The sequence below is a fragment of the Sprattus sprattus genome (assembly GCF_963457725.1).
Source record: "Sprattus sprattus genome assembly, chromosome: 16".
NCBI classification, from domain to species: Eukaryota; Metazoa; Chordata; class Actinopteri; order Clupeiformes; family Clupeidae; genus Sprattus; species Sprattus sprattus.
In genome coordinates, this window is record NC_137914.1 from 24,591,872 (window position 1) to 24,613,881 (window position 22,010).

General features: G+C 41.8%; 1 protein-coding gene across 1 annotated transcript in view; it reads left to right on the forward strand.

Annotated features, from left to right (window-relative positions):
- Positions 1 to 22,010, forward strand: part of LOC308377531 (SH3 and cysteine-rich domain-containing protein 3-like) — a 62,679-nt gene that overhangs the window by 4,307 nt on the left and 36,362 nt on the right. Inside the window, exons 2-6 of the mRNA XM_080854223.1 lie at positions 1,904 to 1,953; positions 2,053 to 2,131; positions 14,705 to 14,861; positions 21,710 to 21,807; positions 21,884 to 21,944. Of these exons, the coding sequence (XP_080710349.1) occupies positions 1,937 to 1,953; positions 2,053 to 2,131; positions 14,705 to 14,861; positions 21,710 to 21,807; positions 21,884 to 21,944 (412 nt within the window). The 5' untranslated portion in view covers positions 1,904 to 1,936. The remainder of the gene's footprint in view (positions 1 to 1,903; positions 1,954 to 2,052; positions 2,132 to 14,704; positions 14,862 to 21,709; positions 21,808 to 21,883; positions 21,945 to 22,010) is intronic.

Below are 22,010 nucleotides of genomic sequence, written 5' to 3' on the forward strand. Positions count from 1 at the left end.
ACAGATTCACATTTCACATTCTGTAACTACCTGTACTTACAATTTCACGCCTTGCATCATTTACTTTGAGCTAAACTCCTTGGCTATAATCCTGGCTGTCGTTGAAGAGATGTTACTTGGCAGAGTGAGAAAGCCAGTGCAGCAGCCTCCGCAAGTTCCACAGGGTTTATATCGTTAAGTATGATGATAGGCTATTGGATTGTAATTTGAAGGGGGAGAAAACATACAAACCAGAACGCATGCACATATGTAGCATGTTAGAGTTATAAATAACTTGTCCATGTGAGAAACAATAGTTTAATTTAATGTCATCACCAAAATATATATATTTTTAAAGCCAATAATGCCAAATAATGTTGGGGGGCTGAAGAACATTTTAGGGGGGCTTCAGGCCTAAAGATGCCCCTGCTTGAATGGATCAGTAATCATGATAGCATGCATAGCTGGATGAAGACAGCAGCTATGTAAATTTCCTGTCAATAAAATAAGAAGCCACACTCTCTACCAGATAAGCAAGAGGTGTGAAAAAGGCATAATTTAAATTTCAAAGTTTCAGTTAGTGAAGGGAAATTGCAGAGGCCAAAGGCAGAATCCAATTCAACTTGTTGAGTGGGTAAGGGTCCACCAGAGAAGGTAGGGCAAGATTGTGAGACCTGCTGCACTCACCAAGAGTTGTTCAGATTACACCACCTTTTAAACATGGGGATGCCTACTTAATGGGCAATTTATACTGTATTCCTCAGACTTAAAACTATACTACAGTATTGTATGCAATTTTATAAAACAAACCTGTGTATTTATTTCAAAGAATCATTAATAGATCCCCTATCACCCACTGAATTAAGGGGGATGGGGGACTCCTCCTTCATTCACTGCATAGATATTGCAGTAGGCTTTGCTCTATTGATATCCCATTATTTGTCTTAGGATTGATTGATGTCTCTATGAAACCATTTATTGGTGAGCTGATTTTGAGAACTTTTATTTTGCTTCAGGTTATGCAGTAAATAGTATTACTTGGTTGCTATCGTTGCCTAGGTGCTATGCTAGCTAACTAGCAAATACACTTTTAAATAACCTTTTGCATGACATGATAACTAGCTGTCTAAGCTGATGTTACAGTCTCCTCAAAATTATAATAGGTAAAGGTAGAAACTCTTAAGGTGCATGTGCAGCTTTTAACACAAGTTCATATTCACACATATTGACATGGGTTCATATTCACCCATATTAACACAAGTTCGTATTTACAACATGTGTTCCTATTAACACATATAAACATTAGTTTGTATTCACATATATTGACATGGGTTTATATTCACAAATATTAACACACAAGATTGTATTCACACATATTAACCCAAGTTCATGTTCACACGTATTAACATCGGTTCCTTGTATGTTTTACTCAACTCTTGCAAAGGTTTGTTAAACACGTTAAACAGGTTAGGTGGGAATGCACACATCGGTTTCTTTATCGATATGATAGATTGTATGTGAATGAAATTGTGTTCTATTCCATGTTGTTTTAACCTGATACATTAATGGGATTAGTATGTAAAAGACAGAGAAAGACCCATTCTATTTGGTAGAGTTACTTCGCGCGTTACTTCCACGGCTGCATACATTTTATAGAATCAATGTATAAACCCCGGCTTATAGTCTGGAAATGACAGGAACTGGAATAGCATGAATACACATAACTGAAAACTACAGAAAGCATCATCAATCCCAATGCTTGGTGAGACATGGAAGAGTCTTCTCTAAGGGAAAGGCCTGGCCATGTCCTTGTTCTGTGGAGACACTATTGTGTAAATAAAAGGCAACAAGATCTTTTTTTTGTTTGCATGATGACGATGATGCCTTCTGTTTTAACCAAAATTCTACTTTAAATTCTGTACAGAAGAGACACTGAGCAGACAGCTAAAGGTTTGCCATGGCTCAGTATGATCAGTAAGTCAAATGCTCAATTTTGCCCTCTAATCCATTACATATAATAGTCTCTCAAGAAAGTAAACTTGAAGTTTAACCTGTATCTTCTCCCTTACCCAGGTTAGAGGATAAAGACTCCTTGGACTTTCATGATAACCCACCTGCACCTGATAATGTGGTGAAAGAAGATGATAACACGGTAAGTTTGAGTCACAAAATGAATAAGTATATTAATAAATACAGAGCATAACTGGGTTTCATTGAACTGGACAGAGCACGCACAACTAATGTGCTAACTACACAATTTCCTTATCAAAGTTATCGTGGTAATCTTGAATCATAAATTCATACAATTAAAATAGGCTTACATAGCAACATTGAATACTACATGTAGACATGCTAACTAATTATGTACTTATATGTTGTAAAGAAATTAAGATACTCATATTAAATTAATTTTGGAACAAAACAAAATGGAACAATCCTGGAACAAAAAAGAAAGACAAAGAAATCATCCTGTCTGCCGGATGTGTTTATATTTCTGGCAAACCCTCGCCGATGTGCACCTCCCAATTTTTGTAACTATCCGTCTCAGTCAATCCGTCAATACATTGTCAGTAGTAGTATGCCAACATTACATAGCTGGCTCAGACACCTCGCAAATCCACTCAGACGGGTTTTTCAGTTACAATAACAGGGTTTTTAGGTTGCCAGGTGTCTATTTCTCGATAGCTTTTAAAAAACCCTAGAAAGTCCTAGAAACAAATTTTTTGTACAAATACGACCATCTACGGAGTTTGGTCCGCCGCCATCACAACCATCGGAGAACCATAAATGAAAATTAGTTTGTTGAGGCAACTGCGTGACCACGTCGTAACAGAGTCGTAGAAGTATTTTGAGCCCTTTACATGCATCAACAGAGACGCATCCCAATTCACTTTGAATGGAGTGACGTCATGTGTTGCACAGTAAGACTTTCTGTTTGCTAGGCATAAAGTTCTGTTCACATGTATTAAAGGGCTTGTCTTTCTTGTTTAATTAAGCAATGTGTCCGCGCACAGTTATTATGTTTGAGTCATCCTTGCCTGCATTAGTGTAGCAGACTAGTCCACTCAATTACGCACTTGATGTTTGAGCCATCATTGATACATCCGTGCACAAGTCAAAACAATTGTTTATTTGGTAACACTTTATAATAACTACACACAATTCATCATTTATTAAGCATTTGTTACCTATAAGGTAATGGTTTGTTTACCATTAGTTATTTATTGTTCATACATAATTAATCATAAGTAAAGCATTTGTTCACACAATTATAAATGTTTTGTTCATAGTAAATAAGCCAAATCTAAAATAATCTAAAAATGTTTTTTTTTTTTTTTTTTTTGTGATCAACATTTTTATTGTTTTCCAAATGGAGAAGGGGGGGGGGGGGGGGGGGGGATTACAGACACATCCAAAGACATATGTGACCATGTTCAATTGAGAGAACAAAACATTTTTTCTTTTTCTTTTTTTAAAGAAGAGGGGAAAAAAACATCACATTGGTGACACAATACATACTGTAAATCAACATAAACATGTTCGGCAGAAAGAGTTCACAACAATGAGTGCCTAGTTGTTATCCCTGGTCCAAGAGATTATCCTAGATGAGAAAGAGTTCCAAGCTCGTACAGTTGCTGGTTGCGCCTTCTTGAGTCGCGCTGTTGTATGTTCAAGGTTAACAATGTTGACAAGGCTATAGATCCAGAATGATTTCCTACACATATCCGGAGCAAACCAGTTTTTTAGTATCGTTTTCTTTGCAGAGGTAAACCCTGCAAATACCATTTTGAACTGAATTTGCTTTAATCAGAATTATCATTAAGGAGACAAAAAGCAGGATTAGGAACAAAGAAAATGTCAAGTATGTCAGCTAAAACTGAGTTTACATGAAACCAGAACTTAGATATAACTGGACAATCCCAAAACATGTGTAAAAATGTTCCAGGTGAAGCAGTGTTACATATATGACAGTTATTAGTGGCTTGCAACTTCATCTGGAATCTCTTATTGGGTGTGGTGTAGGCTCTATGTATGGTTTTGAAGTGAATTAGTTGGTGAGCTAGGTTCTTAGAAGTTATACTTAGATTGCACCATATTCTCTCCCAATCTAGGTTTATATTCAAACTCCCCAACTCCCTGTTCCATATGGATTCAATTGGTAAAGCCTTGGCGCTGTGCTGAATCAGTGTACTATATATTAAAGAGACAGAAGATCTGCCCAGTAATGGTGCGATCCATTGTAACATGGGATGTGAGGGGAGAGAAGAGTTCCAGGGAAATCCATACGTCTTTAAGGCTGATCTTAGCTGAAAGTAAACAAAATAAGAGGATGCGGGTGTCAGGACTTTGGGCAGCGATTGCCATAAGTTGGCACTTTGGCGGCATCTGGTGGCCAAAAGGACTTTGTGATTTCTGTGTTTGTTATGTCCACATGTGCTTCTGTTGTGATTGTGTGTCCACATGTGCTTTTGTTGTGATTGTGTGTCCACATGTGCTTTTGTTGTGATTGTGTGCCCTCACCTGTAACCCATTGTCTGCCCTCACCTGTTTCCAATTGTGTGCCCTCGCCGGTTTCCCTCTGTGTGTCCTCACCTGTCATGTATTGCCACTTTCCTTGATAAGCCAGGGCCCTGTTCAGGGACGCTCGCTAAGCGGTTTAGCGAGCTAAATTCCAGGCTAAAAAAAGAAAACACCGCTTTAGCGGATTCGGCGTAGCAACTTTTGCTCAATTTCCATGGTAATTAATCGCTTAGCCCTAGCCTGCTCCAGGGCAGGCTAAGCAAAGTTTAGCTGGCTAAACTTGCCACACCCACGCCAAAAGGAGGGATCCCATTGACAAGGAGTCATAGTTTGATTAGCGTAGGAAGAGTTCTTTGCGATCGCCAAGAAGATCAATTTTTCCATCATGATGAGTTCTTGTATGAGCGCTACCGATCCACCCGACAAGGAATAATTAATTTAGAAGACCTTCTCGAGTCATTTATTGCATACACCACCGTCAAACATTGAATGTCATCACTTTCTTGCGAGTGGTAGCCTTCATTTTTGTAATGTCGGCGAAGCGGAGAACAAAGCACTCATAATTATATGACAGTGGTAGTACAGACATTGGTACAGTTGATAAACTCGAAATAACTTTCATGTGCAGCCTGAGACGTGATTTTTAGTTTGCATATGAATACTAACGTTTTCTTTGATCCCAGGAAATTTGAGCACATAACCCAAATAGATATTGGCTAAAGTTGTTTTACCTACTTTAACTTACATCATTGCAAACGTTTAGTTTTGCAAACGTGTCTAGTGTTTGTGCGGTAGTGAATGGTGGATGGTGGAGGTGGATGGTAAGGTGGGTGCATGATAAGAAGAGAGAAATAGACACAATTTCTTTTCATTGCTTAAATGTATTGAATTTCTTATTAATACATTCACATTTAGTCATTTAGCAGACGGTTTTATTCAAAGCGATTTAAAACTACAATTCCTACGAGGGTGACGAAGTCGAACCAGTGATCTGCAGCATGCAAGCCATACGCTAAACCCGCTGCACCATAGTACCTTTCGGTGAAGGCAAAAGATGTCACGTATTATACATCTTATAGACAGTTTCTTATATCGCTGTGGTAGCTGCGTGAGTGTTGAATTTTGACATGATTATGGTCTTGAATTCTTCATAACGCGTTCATGATCATATCCTGCCTTATCGACGAAAAAAAATAGTCTTTTTCTTTGAGTTTAGACCATCGTACCTTTCAAAAAAATCATGGTTTTGGGGATCGACCTTTCTTGCCTTTTGAAGCAAGACGTGCACGCGCAATTTAGCTGACGAGATAAATTAACTTGAGGTTAAAATAAATTAGCGCCCGTCGCCAGACCGGCTTGGCCTGTTCTCATTTAGCGAGCTAGTTAATCTCCAGTTGCGAGCTAAATTAATTATCTTAGCTTCAGTTGTACGCCGAACAGGGCCCAGGAGTTAAATACCTGGCTAGTTTCCCTGCTCTGTCTCTGGTCGTTGGATTGTTTTTTGTCCCCATGTGTTTTTGGTCGTGCTCTCAAGCACGTAGTCTTGCTGCAGCTCTCAAGCTGCTTCTTGTCTTTGTGACATTGTCTACATTTAGTATATTATTAGTTGATGCTTTTGCCCTTTTTGCTGTTCTTTTGTGTTTTTGGAGTTTCTCCTGTGGAAGTATCTTTTGTGTTTTTGAAAATAAAAAGAAACTAAACTCCAAACGACATCCTGCAACTGGGTCCTCTCAATAGCTCACCTGGCTAAGACGCTGGTTCCCCAATCCCAGCCACTCGGGCTCAATCCCCGAGAAGAGCCCTGACAGAACGACCAGAGCATCATGGACCCAGCAGGTGTTGTCCAACAGCAATGGTTGATGCAGATGAGGGAGACGCTACTGGGGATACTGCTTCATGGCCAGAAAGTCTTGGAGCAGGAGCGGGAAGATATCATCCAGCAGCAGGATCCCGCTCGCCAGCGGGAGGACATTGCTCGTTACCTTCAGAGGATGTCAGGACTGGAGCAAATTAGGGCTGCTCTGAAGAGAGACGCTGCCTCTACTCCTGCTCACTCGATGACAGCCGCTGCTTCCCTTGTTCCCGCTGCAGCCTGTTCCTCCCCAGCGCCTCCTCAACCTCCCACACCAGTGTTGGTGCTGGTACCTCACCGGGCTCCAGTCCCAGCACCTCGGCGTACCCCTGCTCCGCAGAGGACTGCGGTTCCTTTGGGTATCTGGTCCCTTGCGGTTCCCAACCTCCCTGCTCCCATGGTTCCGGTGGTCGCCAGCCTGGAGGTCGCAGCTCCGCAGAGGATTGCAGTTCCTCTGGATATCTGGTCCCTTCCGGTTCCCAACCTCCCTGCTCCTATGGTTCCGGTGGTCGCCAGCCCGGAAGTCGCGGCTCGCGATGCCCCCAGTGCACCAGGCAGCCTGGATGCCGCAAGCCCAGAAGCCCCCAGCCTGAGTGAACCAGGCCCCCCAGCTGCTGCAGGTCCAGAGGCACCCAGCCTGGATGCAGCAGTCCTGGAGACCCCTAGCCTGAGTGAACCAGGCTCCCCAGCTGCTGCAGTTCCAGAGGCACCCAGCCTGGATGCAGCAGTCCTGGAGACCCCCAGCCCCGGCGAAGAAGGCAGCCCCGATGCCGCCAGCCCCAGCTACTCGGGTTCAATCCCCGAGAAAAGCCCTGACAGCGTGTGTGTGCGTGTGCGTGTGTGTGTGTGGCTGTGTCTGTGTGCATCTTTTTCTGTGTCTTACAGTTGTGTGTACGCGTGTGTATGCACGTGTGTGTGTGTGAGTGTGAAAGTGTGTGCTTCTGTGAATATGTGCCTGGGCGAACCAGGCAGCCTGACTGCTGCCGCCATAAGCGAACCAGGCAGCCCGAATGCTGCCAGCCCGAGCGAACGCGGCAGCGCCGACTGCTGCCAGCCCGAGCGAACCAGGCAGCCCGATTGCTGCCAGCCCGAGCGAACCAGGCAGCCGACTGCTGCCACCCCGAGCGAACCAGGCAGCCTTGCCCCGGTCTCCTCTGTCCTAGGTTCCACTGTCCCAGTATCCAGTGCTGCCAGCTCCAGTGAACCTGGCTGTCCCGGTGTCAACCTCAGCCACTGGTCCTGCAACCTCAGCTACTGGTCCTGCAACCCCAGCCTCCGCAGGTGCTGCAACCCTGACCTCATCCTCTGACGGGGTCTTCCAGTTCCTGGCCAAGGAGAGGCATCTTGGTCTCCTCAGCTCCATCAAGGCTTCCAGTCGCCTGCCAGACCGTTTGCCTCGTCCTGGTCGTCCACCCGACAAGACTCTGCCTCGGTGTGGCCATCCGCCCGGCCGGCCACCAGACACTTTGCCCCTGCTTGGTCGCCCGCCCGGCCGTCCACCAGACAAACTGCCTCGATGTGGACGCCCGCACGGCCGCCCACCAGACACTTTGTCCCCGCCGTCCTGGGTCCTTACCCTGGACCCCTTCCACCCACCCAGTATGGACTTTTTGAGTTTTCTTTGGGTCGTCTGGAAGCCGACCCTTAGGGTGGCTTTACACGACAACGCTCCCGGGTGAAAACGACAAAATATTTTATCAGATGTGCCTTTCGTTAAGATGGCGACAGCGTTTTGGGGACTTAAAAACGCAAAAAAATGAACCCACCCTCCAGAGTGGAAATCTTAAAAACGCTCCACCGTTGCGTTCCCGTCTAAAGGGTTGAAAACGCAAAAGTGTGCTCTGAGCTGCTCACGCTGGCTATCCTCGCATACGCGTTGACATCATATCCATGTGCAGTACAGCCAAACAACAACAAACATGTCGGATTATTTCCATTACTCGGAGATTCAAGCTGCCTTGATATCTATCCAGGAGTCATTTCAGCAAATAAGCCGAGTAATCACAGATAAAACAGAACAGAGAAGGCGCATTAATTACACTAGGTCTCGTAGCTAGACTGTTCTATCCCTTGTAGCCTACGTCGCTTTGGCCAAAGGCGTCTGCTAATTTAAATGACTAAATGTAAATGTACACGAACACTGCAAATGTAAGTGAATGAATACATAAATAAGCTCCCAATCGCGTTAAAATAGCCATAGTGGAATAGAATGGACACATATACATCCTGCAGTACCTCCACGTCTACACCGGTTAAGTTCAATTTCACACACTTTTGCGTCACCGTCTGCATGCAGATTTCCATCCAAAGACTCTCGTCTAAACGCGAAATTAAAAGTGGGAACGCAACGCCACTTTTGCGGTTTGTGTTCAGATCGTTGTCGTGTAAAGCTAGCCTTAGAAGGGGGGTTCTGTCAGGACTTTGGGCGGCGATTGCCATAAGTTGGCACTTTGGCGGCATCTGGTGGCCAAAAGGACTTTGTGATTTCTGTGTTTGTTATATGTCCACATGTGCTTCTGTTGTGATTGTGTGTCCACATGTGCTTTTGTTGTGATGGTGTGCCCTCACCTGTAACCCATTGTGTGCCCTCACCTGTTTCCAATTTTGTGCCCTCGCCGGTTTCCCTCTGTGTGTCCTCACCTGTCATGTATTGCCACTTTACTTGATTAGCCAGGAGTTAAATACCTGGCTAGTTTCCCTGCTCTTTCTCTGGTCGTTATATTGTCTTTGTTCCCCATGGTTGATAGAAGTGCTCTCAAGCGCCATAGTTTTGTCGTGCTCTCAAGCACATTAGTTCTAAATGGTTAGTTTATGGCCTTTTGCCCTGTTCTTGATTGTCTGCGTTTTTGTAGTTTCTCCTGTTGAGGAATCTTGTGTTTTGAAAAATTAAAAAGAAACTAAGCTCAAAACGACATCCTGCAACTGGGTCCTCTCAATAGCTCACCTGCCTAAGACGCTGGTTCACAAACCCAGCTGCTCGGGTTCAATCCCCGAGTGAACCCTGACAGCGGGAAGAGAAAAGCGTGTTCTTAAGTCTTGTATGGAACAAAGGTGTTGAGTGTCGTATATATCACCTTATGTATTCACTCCAAGAGATGACCAAGATGGTTTAACAAATGGTTTGTTACCGCATAATAACCTCAGGTTATGCCATAGTGGCGTGCTCTGACAGAATTTAGGAGTGTTGCCCATCCAACGTTCTGCTTTCTTCCACACCTGTATTGAGTTTGCAATGATGGGCCCAAAATTATTTTTAATTGTTTTGTTTGTTACACTAGAGCAGGGGTGGGCAATTATTTTCCCCAGGGGGCCAAATGAGCAACTGAAAATATTTTGGAGGGCCGGGCCAAAATGCCGAACTCAATTATGCATAATAAGAGTAAGAGTGTATGTTATTATTTGGCAATTCAAATGTGATGTTAGCTTTCAAAAATATAATTAATCAAATTGAATTTACAAAATGATAAACAAAATGTAACATTTGACTCATTTTCATTCACATTAATAACAAAGGGCATTTTGAGTTTCATATACTTATGAAACAAGGATTTTCTTAGCTTTCTAAAGACATCACATCATCTTTGTAGCCAAAATAAACAAGACAACAAGTCACTGATCTGTGTAACTGTGTAAAGAAAATTGTCCCAGTTTTGTTGCCTTTTTGACTTTATATGCCTACATCAGTGGTCCCCAAACTTTTTAGGCCTAAGACCACCAACCTTTGCCTTGGTGAAGGCAAGATCTACCTATTGAGGCGTTGAGTAAAAAAGACTGTCCAGACTCCAAACTGTACTTACAGCTTATCTTTGTATTAGGCCTTGTTGTAATTTAATTAAATCAAACACTTTGGTCCAGCTTTCAAATTGATGTGTCCAAGAACACATTTAACCAGGGGTTCTCAATTATATCAATTATCAATCCATCTCAAACTATAATTTTTCTAAATTATTTCCACAGCCCATATAGAACCACAGACAGCAATTATTTTATTAGTTCAACGCTGAAACTATGTGTCAGATTTCATCTTCATATCCAGTGTTGGGAAGGATACTTTCAAAACGTATTCCGTTACAGAATACAGAATACATGCCCAAAAATGTAATCTGTAACGTATTCCGATACATTAACTAATCTGAGTATTGTATTCTGAATACTTGGAATACTTCCACATTGAATTGCATTTTATAAGTGTAGGAATGCGGCCATCAAATCCTGCTTACTAAACAGGCCTATTCTGGTGTGTTCTACTGTTCCAACTGGCTGAATGTGTTGGGCCCAAGTCTCCCTGAAAGTGCAATTTTATTGTACTATAATTTGCTGTAGAGGAACAAAGACTATAAGACCATGTTAACGCAAAAGAGGTTTTACTTGGTTAAAGTAGACACTATTTTCCCTCTAGTCACTATTTATAGTTTCTTTATTCTTTATTTTCTCAGCTGTGAAAAATGACACACTAAAAACTGTCCATCAAAACAAAACGTAAGCTCAAACTGAATGAGATGATGGCAAAGAATATCATTTTTTTAAACTATGCAATCAAATATCATTTTGCCCACATGAAACAATGTTAAACTCAAAAAACAATATTACTTCTTGGTAATATAACAACAAAGGCTAGCAGCAAAAACCTAATCAAAATGTCAAAGTTGTACAGAACATAGGTGACAAAAGGTGTTGCTTTTATACGAATGTCAAATGAAAAAAGATAACAATTGATTTAACACAGAAATGAGGCCGTCAATTTACATGCATTGCCTGTGAATGCCTGTGAACCTGAAGAGCAGTATGTTTTGAGCCACCTACCTACATATATGACCCACCTAGCCTACTGTACATGTCAACACACCCCAGTAAAGTGCGGTTGTATCTCAGCAGGAGAGCCTGCTCAAAGTGCTTATCTGTCATTTTGTTGCGATGTGGAGTGAAAATAAGCCGTTGAAAGACTGTGATTAGCCCTGTTTGACATGCTAGCTAACGTTAGCTAATGTGCCTGTGTTCGCTTAAACTGAGGTTAGATTTTTGAAGAAGCATCTTAAAGTAAGTTTATTTTGAATTAGCCAAGGGAAGCTGTAGTTTTACTGGTCACTTACTTTTAGATGCTTTTTCAAGTTGGAGGTGGAGTCTTTCGAAGCCGAAAGGAGGTTGTTGCACAGTTATATTCCGTCCTCCCTTCTCTTGCTTTAACATGAAATGCTTATTACATTTCCAGGATAGAAACGCATTCCTGCCCTGGCTCTCTTGTGCCGGCTCTGGCACGGCACCTGCTCCTCTTCAGACTCCATTAGCAGACTGATCACGCAAATAACATTTTCATTCGTTTTCATGTTGGGGCTTCTGGCAAATGCATAAAGTTGCCTTATTTTATTTAGAGAGTGAATAAACTCGTGAAATAGAGAAGTACCGTCATGTATTCCATTGATTTCAACAATGTAACTGTATTCTGAATACCATGGATTTAAATTGTAACTGTAACGGAATACAGTTACTCGTAATTTGTATTCTAAATACGTAACGCCGGTACATGTATTCCGTTACTCCCCAACACTGTTCATATCCAATTTGAAAGCTCTGTCTGTCTGCAATACCGCTTGCGGCCACTACGCAACTTTGGCGCTCTCAAACTTGCCATGCATACACAGTAATAGAAAGCGCACGCAGCATCTACCGTTTGGGCAAACCAACAGGTGTTTTTCGCCTGGAAGTCTCTAGATATCTGGCACCTTATTCAATTTCAAGTTCAATTTCAACACTTCAGCTGTGTTCAGAGATATTTTCTGACTATGGTATTCCGAAGTCCTTAAGAAAACAGTTTGAAAATGAAAATGATTTTTTTGTAAAAAAAAAAAAAAAAAAAAAATTCGAATTATCATGTAATCTTTCGCGGGCCGGTCAGAATCACCCGGAGGGCCGTATTTGGCCCGCGGGCCGTACAATGCCCAGGTATGCACTAGAGAATAGGATGTCTTGCAGCTTATGTGGTAATATCTTAGCAGATTCAATCAATTTCCATGCTGTGGTAGACTGTGGGTCAACCCATGTGCTGAGTGCTTTGATCTGAAATGACCAATAATAGAGTTCAAAGTTTGGTACTGCCAAACCATCCAGCTGTTTGGGTCGTTGCAGTGTTTTTAAACGAACCCTAGGCTGTTTCCCATCCCATATAAAGCTGGAAATCATGGAGTGAATGTCTTTAAAGTAATTTGGAGGGGGGCAGAGTGGTAACATAAAGAAAAGGAAATTGAGACGGGGCAATACGTTCATTTTAACTGTATTGATTCTACCTTGAAGAGACGTCTTTAAATTCCTCCATCTATGAATGTCTGATTTTTATTTTGTTTAGCATAGAGTTAAAGTTGTCTCTGTTAATTTTATGTATGTTTTTATAGATTGTAATGCCCAGATATGTAAAATAACTTTTGATCTGAATATAGATGGGAATTGGAGCATTTGTATGTATATTATTTAGAGGCATAAGTGCAGACTTTGTCCAATTAATTTTGTAGCCTGATAGGCTGCTTAAATGATCAAATTCCTGAATGACTGGGTGAATAGAGGTGTCAAAGTTATCTAAAAACAAAATGATATCATCTGCATACAGATATTATATGATTATGATGACCAATTTTCATAGGGGAGGCGGTAGATTGCCTAATGGCTTGCGCTAGAGGTTCCAGAGACAGACAAAATAAGAGTGGTGAGAGGACACCCCTGTCTTGTTCCACGCTGCAGGGTAAAAGAAGAGATTTTGTCACCTGTTAGAACACTTGCTAAAGGTGTGTGGTATAGTGCTTTGATCATTGCTATAAAATTATGCCCGAAACCAAAACGTTGCAATACTGCCCACATATAGTTCCATTCTATCCTATCGAAGGCTTTCTCTGCGTCAAGTGAAAATACTGCACAAGGATTTGGGTGTGTCTCTGCCACATCTGTAATGTGCAGCAACCTTCTCATGTTGTCAGATGCATAGCGCCCCTTGATAAAGCCTGTTTGGTCCTCATTGACTAGAGAATGAATTACTTTTTCCAGGCGCAGGGCAAGTACTTTTGCACAGTGGTGGTCCGTCAGGGCCTTCAAGGCCTTCTCTGCTGGCCTAAACATCATTAGAAACTAAATGTAATAAAATAAATTTAATTTTAATATTTTCTTTTCATAAATATGTATTAAATTATTCCCCATAGTCCATTATCTTCATTTCATAGCTTCCAGCGTTGTTAATTTATGTTAGAGCTTTCATCCAATCATATTTCAGCTATCATGTGTTGCCATGCTCCAAGAAATCTTCCCCGAGAACAGAAATCTTCCCTGAGGCCTTCAGAATTCACATTGAAGGCCCGTGTACATCTGATTGGTTATCACAACTGGCTGTTTCAGTTAATTTAAGTTGAATGAAATGAAACAGACAGTTGTGACAACCAATCAGATTTCTAGTTGGCGACATTGGGCCTTCTAGAAGGCCCGGAAGATTTCTTTCCTCGCGTTGAACGTGACACGTAAACGTCCTTTGATTGGATACTGAGGCAGACCGGTGCAGTGCTTCAGTGCTCAGTTTAGCTGGCTAACGCGAAAACAACGTACATCGGTTTCAATGCTTATTATGCTAGTTGTTTCAATTGGTAAGACTAAATATAATTACATTAACCAACTCAAATAAACTAGTTTACACCAACTTGATAATTCCAGTTTTTGATACAATTACAACGCCATTTTCAAGACGGAACTTTCAAGAAAAACTGGATATCGTGAGGATGGGAAGTTTAATGAAACTGCTTTGCAGGTCGGACAATGCGATGTTTAGTGGACAAACTTGTTAAAGCTCACATAGGCTACTTTCGGTGGACTTAATAAAACTTTGTAGACTAATCCCTGAAAATCGCCTTTTATTTTTAAGTTGTGACAGTAATATCCAAGCGATCATATAACTGAGAGTTTACTACTCTTAATGTATTGTTAATATGGGTGTATTGATTTTAAATGCTCCAGAAATATTAATAAAGTCTGTTGTACTCGACTATGTTAAGGTGATGCAATGCTCACTTATACTGCCTTTCTGTATAAATATAATGGTTCGAGAGCCATGGCGTCGTAATGATGGTATTAGGAGGTGGATTCACTCAGTTTAACATCGTGTAGGACATCGCTGAAGGCCTAGTCGTGAAATGCACGGACCGCCACTGCTATTGACAAGGTTGATCAAAAAATTCCATTGAGGGTGCTATCTAAAATTGTCATTTTAGCATGGACTTTCAGCCATGTTTCAAAAGCTATTAGAATGTTACAAGCTATCAAAATATTCTTCCAAATAATTCCATATGGTTGTGTTTCTGATTATTCTGTTTTCATGTGCCACAGGTGTATTTTCTATATGATGAAGAGTTGGAGGAAGAGAAACCTCCGACACCACCTCCTCCGGAGCCTGTTGTAATGGTTAATGACCGCCCACATAAATTTAAAGATCACTACTGCAAGAAACCAAAGTTCTGTGATGTCTGTGCCCGAATGATTGTTTGTAAGTTTTACGCTTAACACTACATTGCTGCTCAAAAGCCTTGTAATGACTCTTGTTTAAGTGTTTTATATACCCTGATAAATACTATAATTTAAAATAATGATATTATAATTATATATATATCATACATACTCATTAATTGTGATCATCATGGTACAGAAATGTAGTCATTTAAATGTATATTATTAAATTGTTAAAAGCAATAGCTAATAGAGTTGAGTGGATAGATTCTGAAAGAATGATCAATGTTCTCCTTTTGCTGTGTAAAGGATTTAGATGTACCATATTTAATATAATGCATTAATGACAAGCTTTTTCAAACACTCAGTAGAAAAGGTAGTTCATGAACTCTGAACAGAGCTTGAAACTCTGTCAGAGCTGCTGGTCTGCCTTTAAACGTCCAATGGTTTCCAATGTCTTTTTGTACCTACCTGGGACAGTCCAAGATGTTTATGGTGATGTGAAAAAATCCTATTAAGGACAATCCTGTGTGCCAATTAAAAAAATAATGCCCACTGAAGTGGTTATACACTAGCCTGGCCATTACCAGCCTGTGACTCCATTTCATTCCGTCTTTCAGTCTGGGCCAACCCAATGCATTTTGGTTTCCGAGATCGGCGGGTGCTTATCTTGAGGTTTAAAATCATTGGAGTTCCCTTAACCAATCAGCAACGTTTAGTAAGCATTCGGTAGATTAAACTCTTCCCAAAGCCAGTTGGGAGAAGAGCTACGACGTCCTTTCCAATCATAAAACTTACAAGAAAATACTCTTGTTCTCCTTTTAATTTTCTGATGTTCTCGAGAGTTGAGACAACTTTTCCGATAGCTTTTCGTGTCTTTTCCTCCAAGGCGAGTTTTGCGTCACAGCTCTGAACTGTTCGCTGATTGGTCCTGCAAAATTTTGAGTTCTGGAGACGATTGTCAATGGGGTTGGGCCAGACTGAGTATGAGCTTGAAATCAATTCAGGCGGAAATACGTAGGCTGGTGTCACCAGGCTAGTTATACACACCCCCAAGGGAAACATAATACCTTTTTCAGGTCCTGGCCAGGAAATTGCATGGTATGACTAAATTAACAGCCTTAGAAATCTTTTGTAACAAACAGCTTTTACTAAATTGCAGATTTGACATGTTTCTTCCACAGAAGCATAACTATTACAAATCAATATGAATGGATAATGTTCTTTAGGGGGGACAGCTTATAATATATTAGGTGGCCTAACATACCTGCTTTATTTCTCTTACACTTTACAGATCATACAGTGTCCACTCCTTTCCAAAGTGCTAATTCTATCATTTAGACAATGACAGTAAAGGTTGGCAAACACAAATCCAACAAGACATTGTCAGTATCTCACTAATAACCTATTATCTAAACACTGCACAAAGTTTTAGTTATTTTTTCCCAAACAGGTATCTGATATTATGTTTGCCATGTGTGAAAACATGCATAAGGCCCATAAAGTTAATAGGAGTGGTTTTCAAACACTAAGCAATGCGATGCAAGATGTCGCCGCCTCGGGGTCACACTCTCTCGTACTTTTTCTGTTTTTGTTTATTTGTGCAGTCTTCAGCACTCCCTTTACTATAACTTTCACCAGAGAGAAACTACTGAACTTCTGCACATCCAGAATTTTTTTTAGAGATTTTGGTCGGAGGAACCGCAAACTCTGTAGAGCTTGGAGGAGATGCAATCAAATTGAGCTCGCTGAAGGGCTGGTTTAACTGCGAGAGTGGGGTTCCGAACACCCGCTCCCGTCATTACATCTGGCGAATGTCCACTCCCTGCCCAACAAAATGGACAAAGTACTGCTCTTAAACAAGATAAGCAGGGATTTATCAGCATCTACTGCCTGTGTTTCACTGAAGCCTGGCTTGGTGAGTCCATCCCTGACATCATCTGGGCTTCCACCTCCACCTAGCGGACCGCGTAACAGAATTAACTGGAAAAAAGAGGAGAGGAAGAATCTGCTTTTATATTGTCTCATCTATTGCACAGCCATGCAATCCTCAATCAGCAATTCGAACCAGGATTTGATGTTCTCACAGATTTACTGTAGGATTTAAGCCACAACAAAGAGATGGATTTCGAAATAGACCTACCCCCGCTACATCATTTAAAAGGTTATCTTACACCTCCACTGGCACCGCACCACCTGGCTGACCAGATAACCAGCACGGAGCCAAAACACCCGGACTCATTAGCCTTGGGGATTTTATCAGAGCAAACCTCAGCCACGAACTGCCAAAATACAGACGGCACGTTAAGTGTCCCACCGGGGACAAAAACACACTGGACCACTAATAAAGAACGCATATCTCTGTTTCCCGTGCAGATTTGGGACTCTCTGATCACTGCCTGGTTCATCTACTCCCTACCTACAGGCAGAAACTAAAATCTGCAAAGCCTGTGGTTAAAATTGTGAGGAAATGGACCAACGAGTCAAAACTGGAGCTACAGGCCTGCTTTGTCTGCACTGGCTGGAGTGTTTTTGAGGCTGCATCTACAGACCTGTATGAATTCACTGACCAGTGGCGGTTCTGCATGGAATTATGCCCCGGGCGAGACTGCCTCCTAGCCATTTCACACAATTCAGAAAAAAAACATGCAGGAATTATAGGCCTGTAATTATAATGTTATGATTGTGCGTTATTTGGAAGAAAGTTGATGTGTGACTGACTTTAGCCCACTAATTGCATTAGTTTTGCTCTATACAGTGGATCCCCCGTTCCCTCGACTGTTCCATTTGGGAGACCCAGAGGTGAACTGTCCGCCGCGCACCCTCTCTTTCCCCCTTCTCACCAAGGATCTGCGCGGCACCTTCTTAGCGAGCAGGGGCGCCTGCAGCTGCAGGGGGCGCCAATTCCCCATACAGTGACATGATAGATGATTATTATTATTTTTTTTTTTTAAGTGCTCGTGCCGCCCCCCACGTGTTATGAAAAAGTGCCTACCCGGGCGTCTGCCCGGTTCGCCGTGCCTACAACCGCCACTGTCACTGACACTGTCACTGACACTGTGACATCCTACATCAGCTTTTGTGAAGACATGTGTGTACCTGCCTGCACCTTTAGCAACAATAAACTGTGGTTCACAAACCGTGGGGACAGGATCCTTTACAACCAGGCCAGAAAACAAAAAAAATCTGTGTGGATATCTCTAAATCTGACTCTTTAGCTAGGATGATGAAGTTATAGTACAAATATCTCATAAACTCTGATCAAAAAAAATATGGTGGTGACACTAACATCAGTAAACCATCAAACACTGTTGCTATTACAATTTAAATCAACTTGAAACTTTAGTGAAGCATACTTACTTTCACACAAACAAACAAGTTAACTCATTTAGGTGTACCACACTCGTACCATTAGCTAGTGGCCACATGTCTTAGAACAATCAGCCACCATCTACAGTTAACATATCAAAATATAAACTTAATTTCCAAGTTACCCACTTACAGACATCTTATTCTAGTAGATGTGCACACTTACTAAGTATACTTGAGATGGATAATTGGATTTAATTAGGACCGTGAACCTCATCCCTTTCCTCAAGTTCAAACTCTAGAGCCAGTGTAGTGACAGGGCCGTCGTTTAGGGGTGAAAGGTGATGACAATTCTAGGGGCCCACAGCCCCATAGTCATAGAAAGGGAAGCTTACATAATAGGCTACTGCTATTATGTAAGCTTCCCTTTCTATGACTAAATTATTATGCATAGGCATATTTTATATTCATACTAATGCATCAGAGTTAAAACAAAGCCAAAAAATCTTACAAAATTGAAAAAAAGTTTCTATTTTCCGAGCAATAACCCCCTTCTTTAAAATATGGTTTGGTCCATGGTTCGCTCCTGTTTTGAGAATTTGCGCGTAACGTTAATTCTCTCGAACTGCAGCAGCAGCCAGCTGGTCATTAATAGAGAAGCAATCGCAAAAACAGAAACATAAATCAGGACGCCCGAAAAGAGAGGAGAGGAAGAAAAGAGAGGACAGGAGCACATCAGGAGCCCAGAATATCGCCGTTTTTTTCCCCCAGAAGATAGTGAAAGTGTTAAACTAGCTGCACAGGCGCCCTGTGGTTTACGAGAAATAGCACAGCTCACCTCGTCCAAAGACACAAAGTTGGAGTGACTAATGTTAGGAGCTAGCGATTAGCCAGCTTTCAACATTACTGCGATAACCGAATTACACAGCAATGTAAAATAATCGCCTGACAAGGCTGACATTACAAAATGAAACCACTAAATTTCATCCACAGAAAAGATCAGTAAGTTTATAATTCGCCACACGTTATAATACGCTGTCAATTAATTCCCAGTAGCAGTAGGACACAGTTTTCCATTCTTACATGAGTGTTTACTAAAACTAAACTGCTATGGTTGTGTAAAATTGCTCTTTGGCGATGAAAAGTCGGGGGGCGGGGGCCCAGGCCAATATTCTTTCAGGGGGCCCTGACTTCCTAGCAACGGCCCTGTGTAGTGATGTCATACTGTGAGCACCTTTCTTCAAGGGCTCTTACCTATTATCCTGAGTGCAGTGTATGTGACTCAACTCCATACATTTCTCATCACCTGGTGGTCATGGTAACCTAAATGTAGTTACCATTAAAAGTATCCAGAACATTGATATAGAACAGTGATCAAATATTTTTACTGGATTTACTTCCTAGATATCCTGTTATACAGAAATATTGGGACACTTACCAGCCAATCAGGAAAGAGTATTTATTGTCAACGAGGAAGTACCAGTCAACAGTTCGGACACACCTTACATTTTTCTTCACTTTAGATTATTTTCTACATTGTAGATTAATACTGAAGACATTTAAACTGCGAAAGAACACATATGGAATGTTGTATTAAACCAAAAAAGTGGAAAGAAAAAACTTCTAAAGAAATGAAGGTGTGTCCAAACTTTTTTTGAAAAAATCTGTTTTCAGTATAGTTTGGTCTGTGCTTGCTTCTGCCTTCTGATAGCACTTAGCACTGGATTCAGTAGATACTAAGATGGTGAGTAGATACTTAGCGACTTGGACAGCCGTTTGGTAGATAGAATGTTGTGTGCAGCCCATAGTTGTACGTTCGCAAACAAAGTGTTCAATAAACTTGCAAGCTTGGGAATCCAACTAGGCTCTGTGTCAGGTGTTCGTTGGATATCCCCAGACATTTTTACCATTACATATGCAGCTTAGTTAATTGCATCATTTTTTTCAGTGGGCTGCACCCACTCTGATTCCCCACGAGGTCAGACTCGGCTTAAAAACCATCAACCACAGGAAAGCGGCGGGACCAGATGGTGTGGCAGGCTTTGACTGAGGAATTGCGGAGACCAGCTGACAGAGGTTTTTACAGACATTTGTAATCGCTCTCTTGCCCTTTCACGTGTCCCCCCATCAATCATCAATCATCATACCTGTCAGCAGTCACATGCCTGAACGGCTGTAGGCCGGTTGCTCTCACCTCCATTCCTGCTAAATGTTTTGAAAGGCTGGTCATGAAATACATACGAGGTATCACACCAGCTTCCTTTGACCACCACCAGTTTGCCTACAAAGCGAACTGGTTTACAGAGGCTGCAGTAGCCCTGCTGCTTAACACTGCTGGAGCACCTGGAGTAAAGGAACACTTACATCCGTATTCTCTTTATAGACTACAGTTCTGCTTTCAATACGATACAACCAGGCAAACTCATCTCCAAACTTCAGGACTTAAACCTCAATGCTACACTGTGTAACTTGGTATTGGACTTCCTGACCATTTGCACCCAGACAGTACAACCGCGGAAGCACCACTCTTCAAATCTGACCATCCGCACTGGGGCCCCACAAGGTTGCGTGCAAGGTTGCACTATTATATACACTCTCTACACCCATGACTGTACTCCCTCCTGCCCATCCAACTACATCTTCAATTTTGAAGATAACACCATGGTGCTCAGCCTCATCTCCAACAACGATGAGGCTGCCTACAAGCAAGAAGTGGGAAACCTGGCAGTCCGCTGTTCTGATGATCATTGACTACCGGAAGTCTGCCCAGCACAATCACCATCTCCTACTCCATGTCAACGGTGAAGAGGTGGAGCGAGTCACCTCTTTTAAGTTTCTGGGCCTAATGCTGACAGAGGATTTTCACAGCTTCGGTCATGGGGAAAGCCCAGCAACGCCTCTTCTGCCTCCTGAAGTTGACGAAAGAACACCTTCCTCAGAGAATACTGATCAACTTCTAATGCTGCGCTATAGAGAGTGTGTTGACATGCCTGAGCGAGGTTGATTAAAACAGCGGGCAGGATCATCGGGGCAGAGCTGCCCGACATCCATTCCATATCCACCTCTGGTTGCCTGCAAGGTTCACATCACATCCTCACTGACCCTTCCTACCCTGCCCATCGTCTTTTCCTGTTACTCCCGTCAGGGAAAAGGTTCAGATCCACCAAACCGACACCTCCAGAATGGCAAAGAGCTTCTATCCTCATGCAATAAGGCTTCTCAACAGCTCACCCAATAACCTTCACCCCCCCTCCCCTGCACCTCAATATACTGTATATTTATTGCTTTTTGTTATTTACTCAGGGATATTTATATATCTATTTATTTAGCTGTGGCAGTTAGTGTGCACAGCAACTTAAGTTTTTTAATGTCTGTAGCTGCCTCGTCTGCCTCGTGGTTTTTCTGACCATGACAATAAAGTACTTAAAACTTGAACTTTTACAGCACTAATAAAAAGTCATTACTCTGCTGGACAGTATAAACACCTCACTAATATGAGTGTAAATAAACAAAAGTCACCCGGCTTTTATTAAAGGGAAGTGTTTATTTTACTGAATAGATTATCTTTTCATCTCTCAGTGAACAACAAATTTTGTATTCGATGCAAGGACTGCAAGACCAATATTCATCATCAATGTCAGTCCTATGTGGAGTTTCAAAAATGCTTTGGAAAAATCGTAAGTTATTCCTTTTTTCTCACATTCAGAAAAATGTTACTGTTCTTTTTTTACATTTATCTTTTTGTGTGTGTAGCCTCCAGGATTTAGAAGGGCATACAGCTCACCACTATATGATCAGGAAATAAGTAGCCCAGGTAAGCATGTCAGACCTGGAAAATGTGCACATAACCTGAAAAGTAGTAACAATGAACAAATAAATC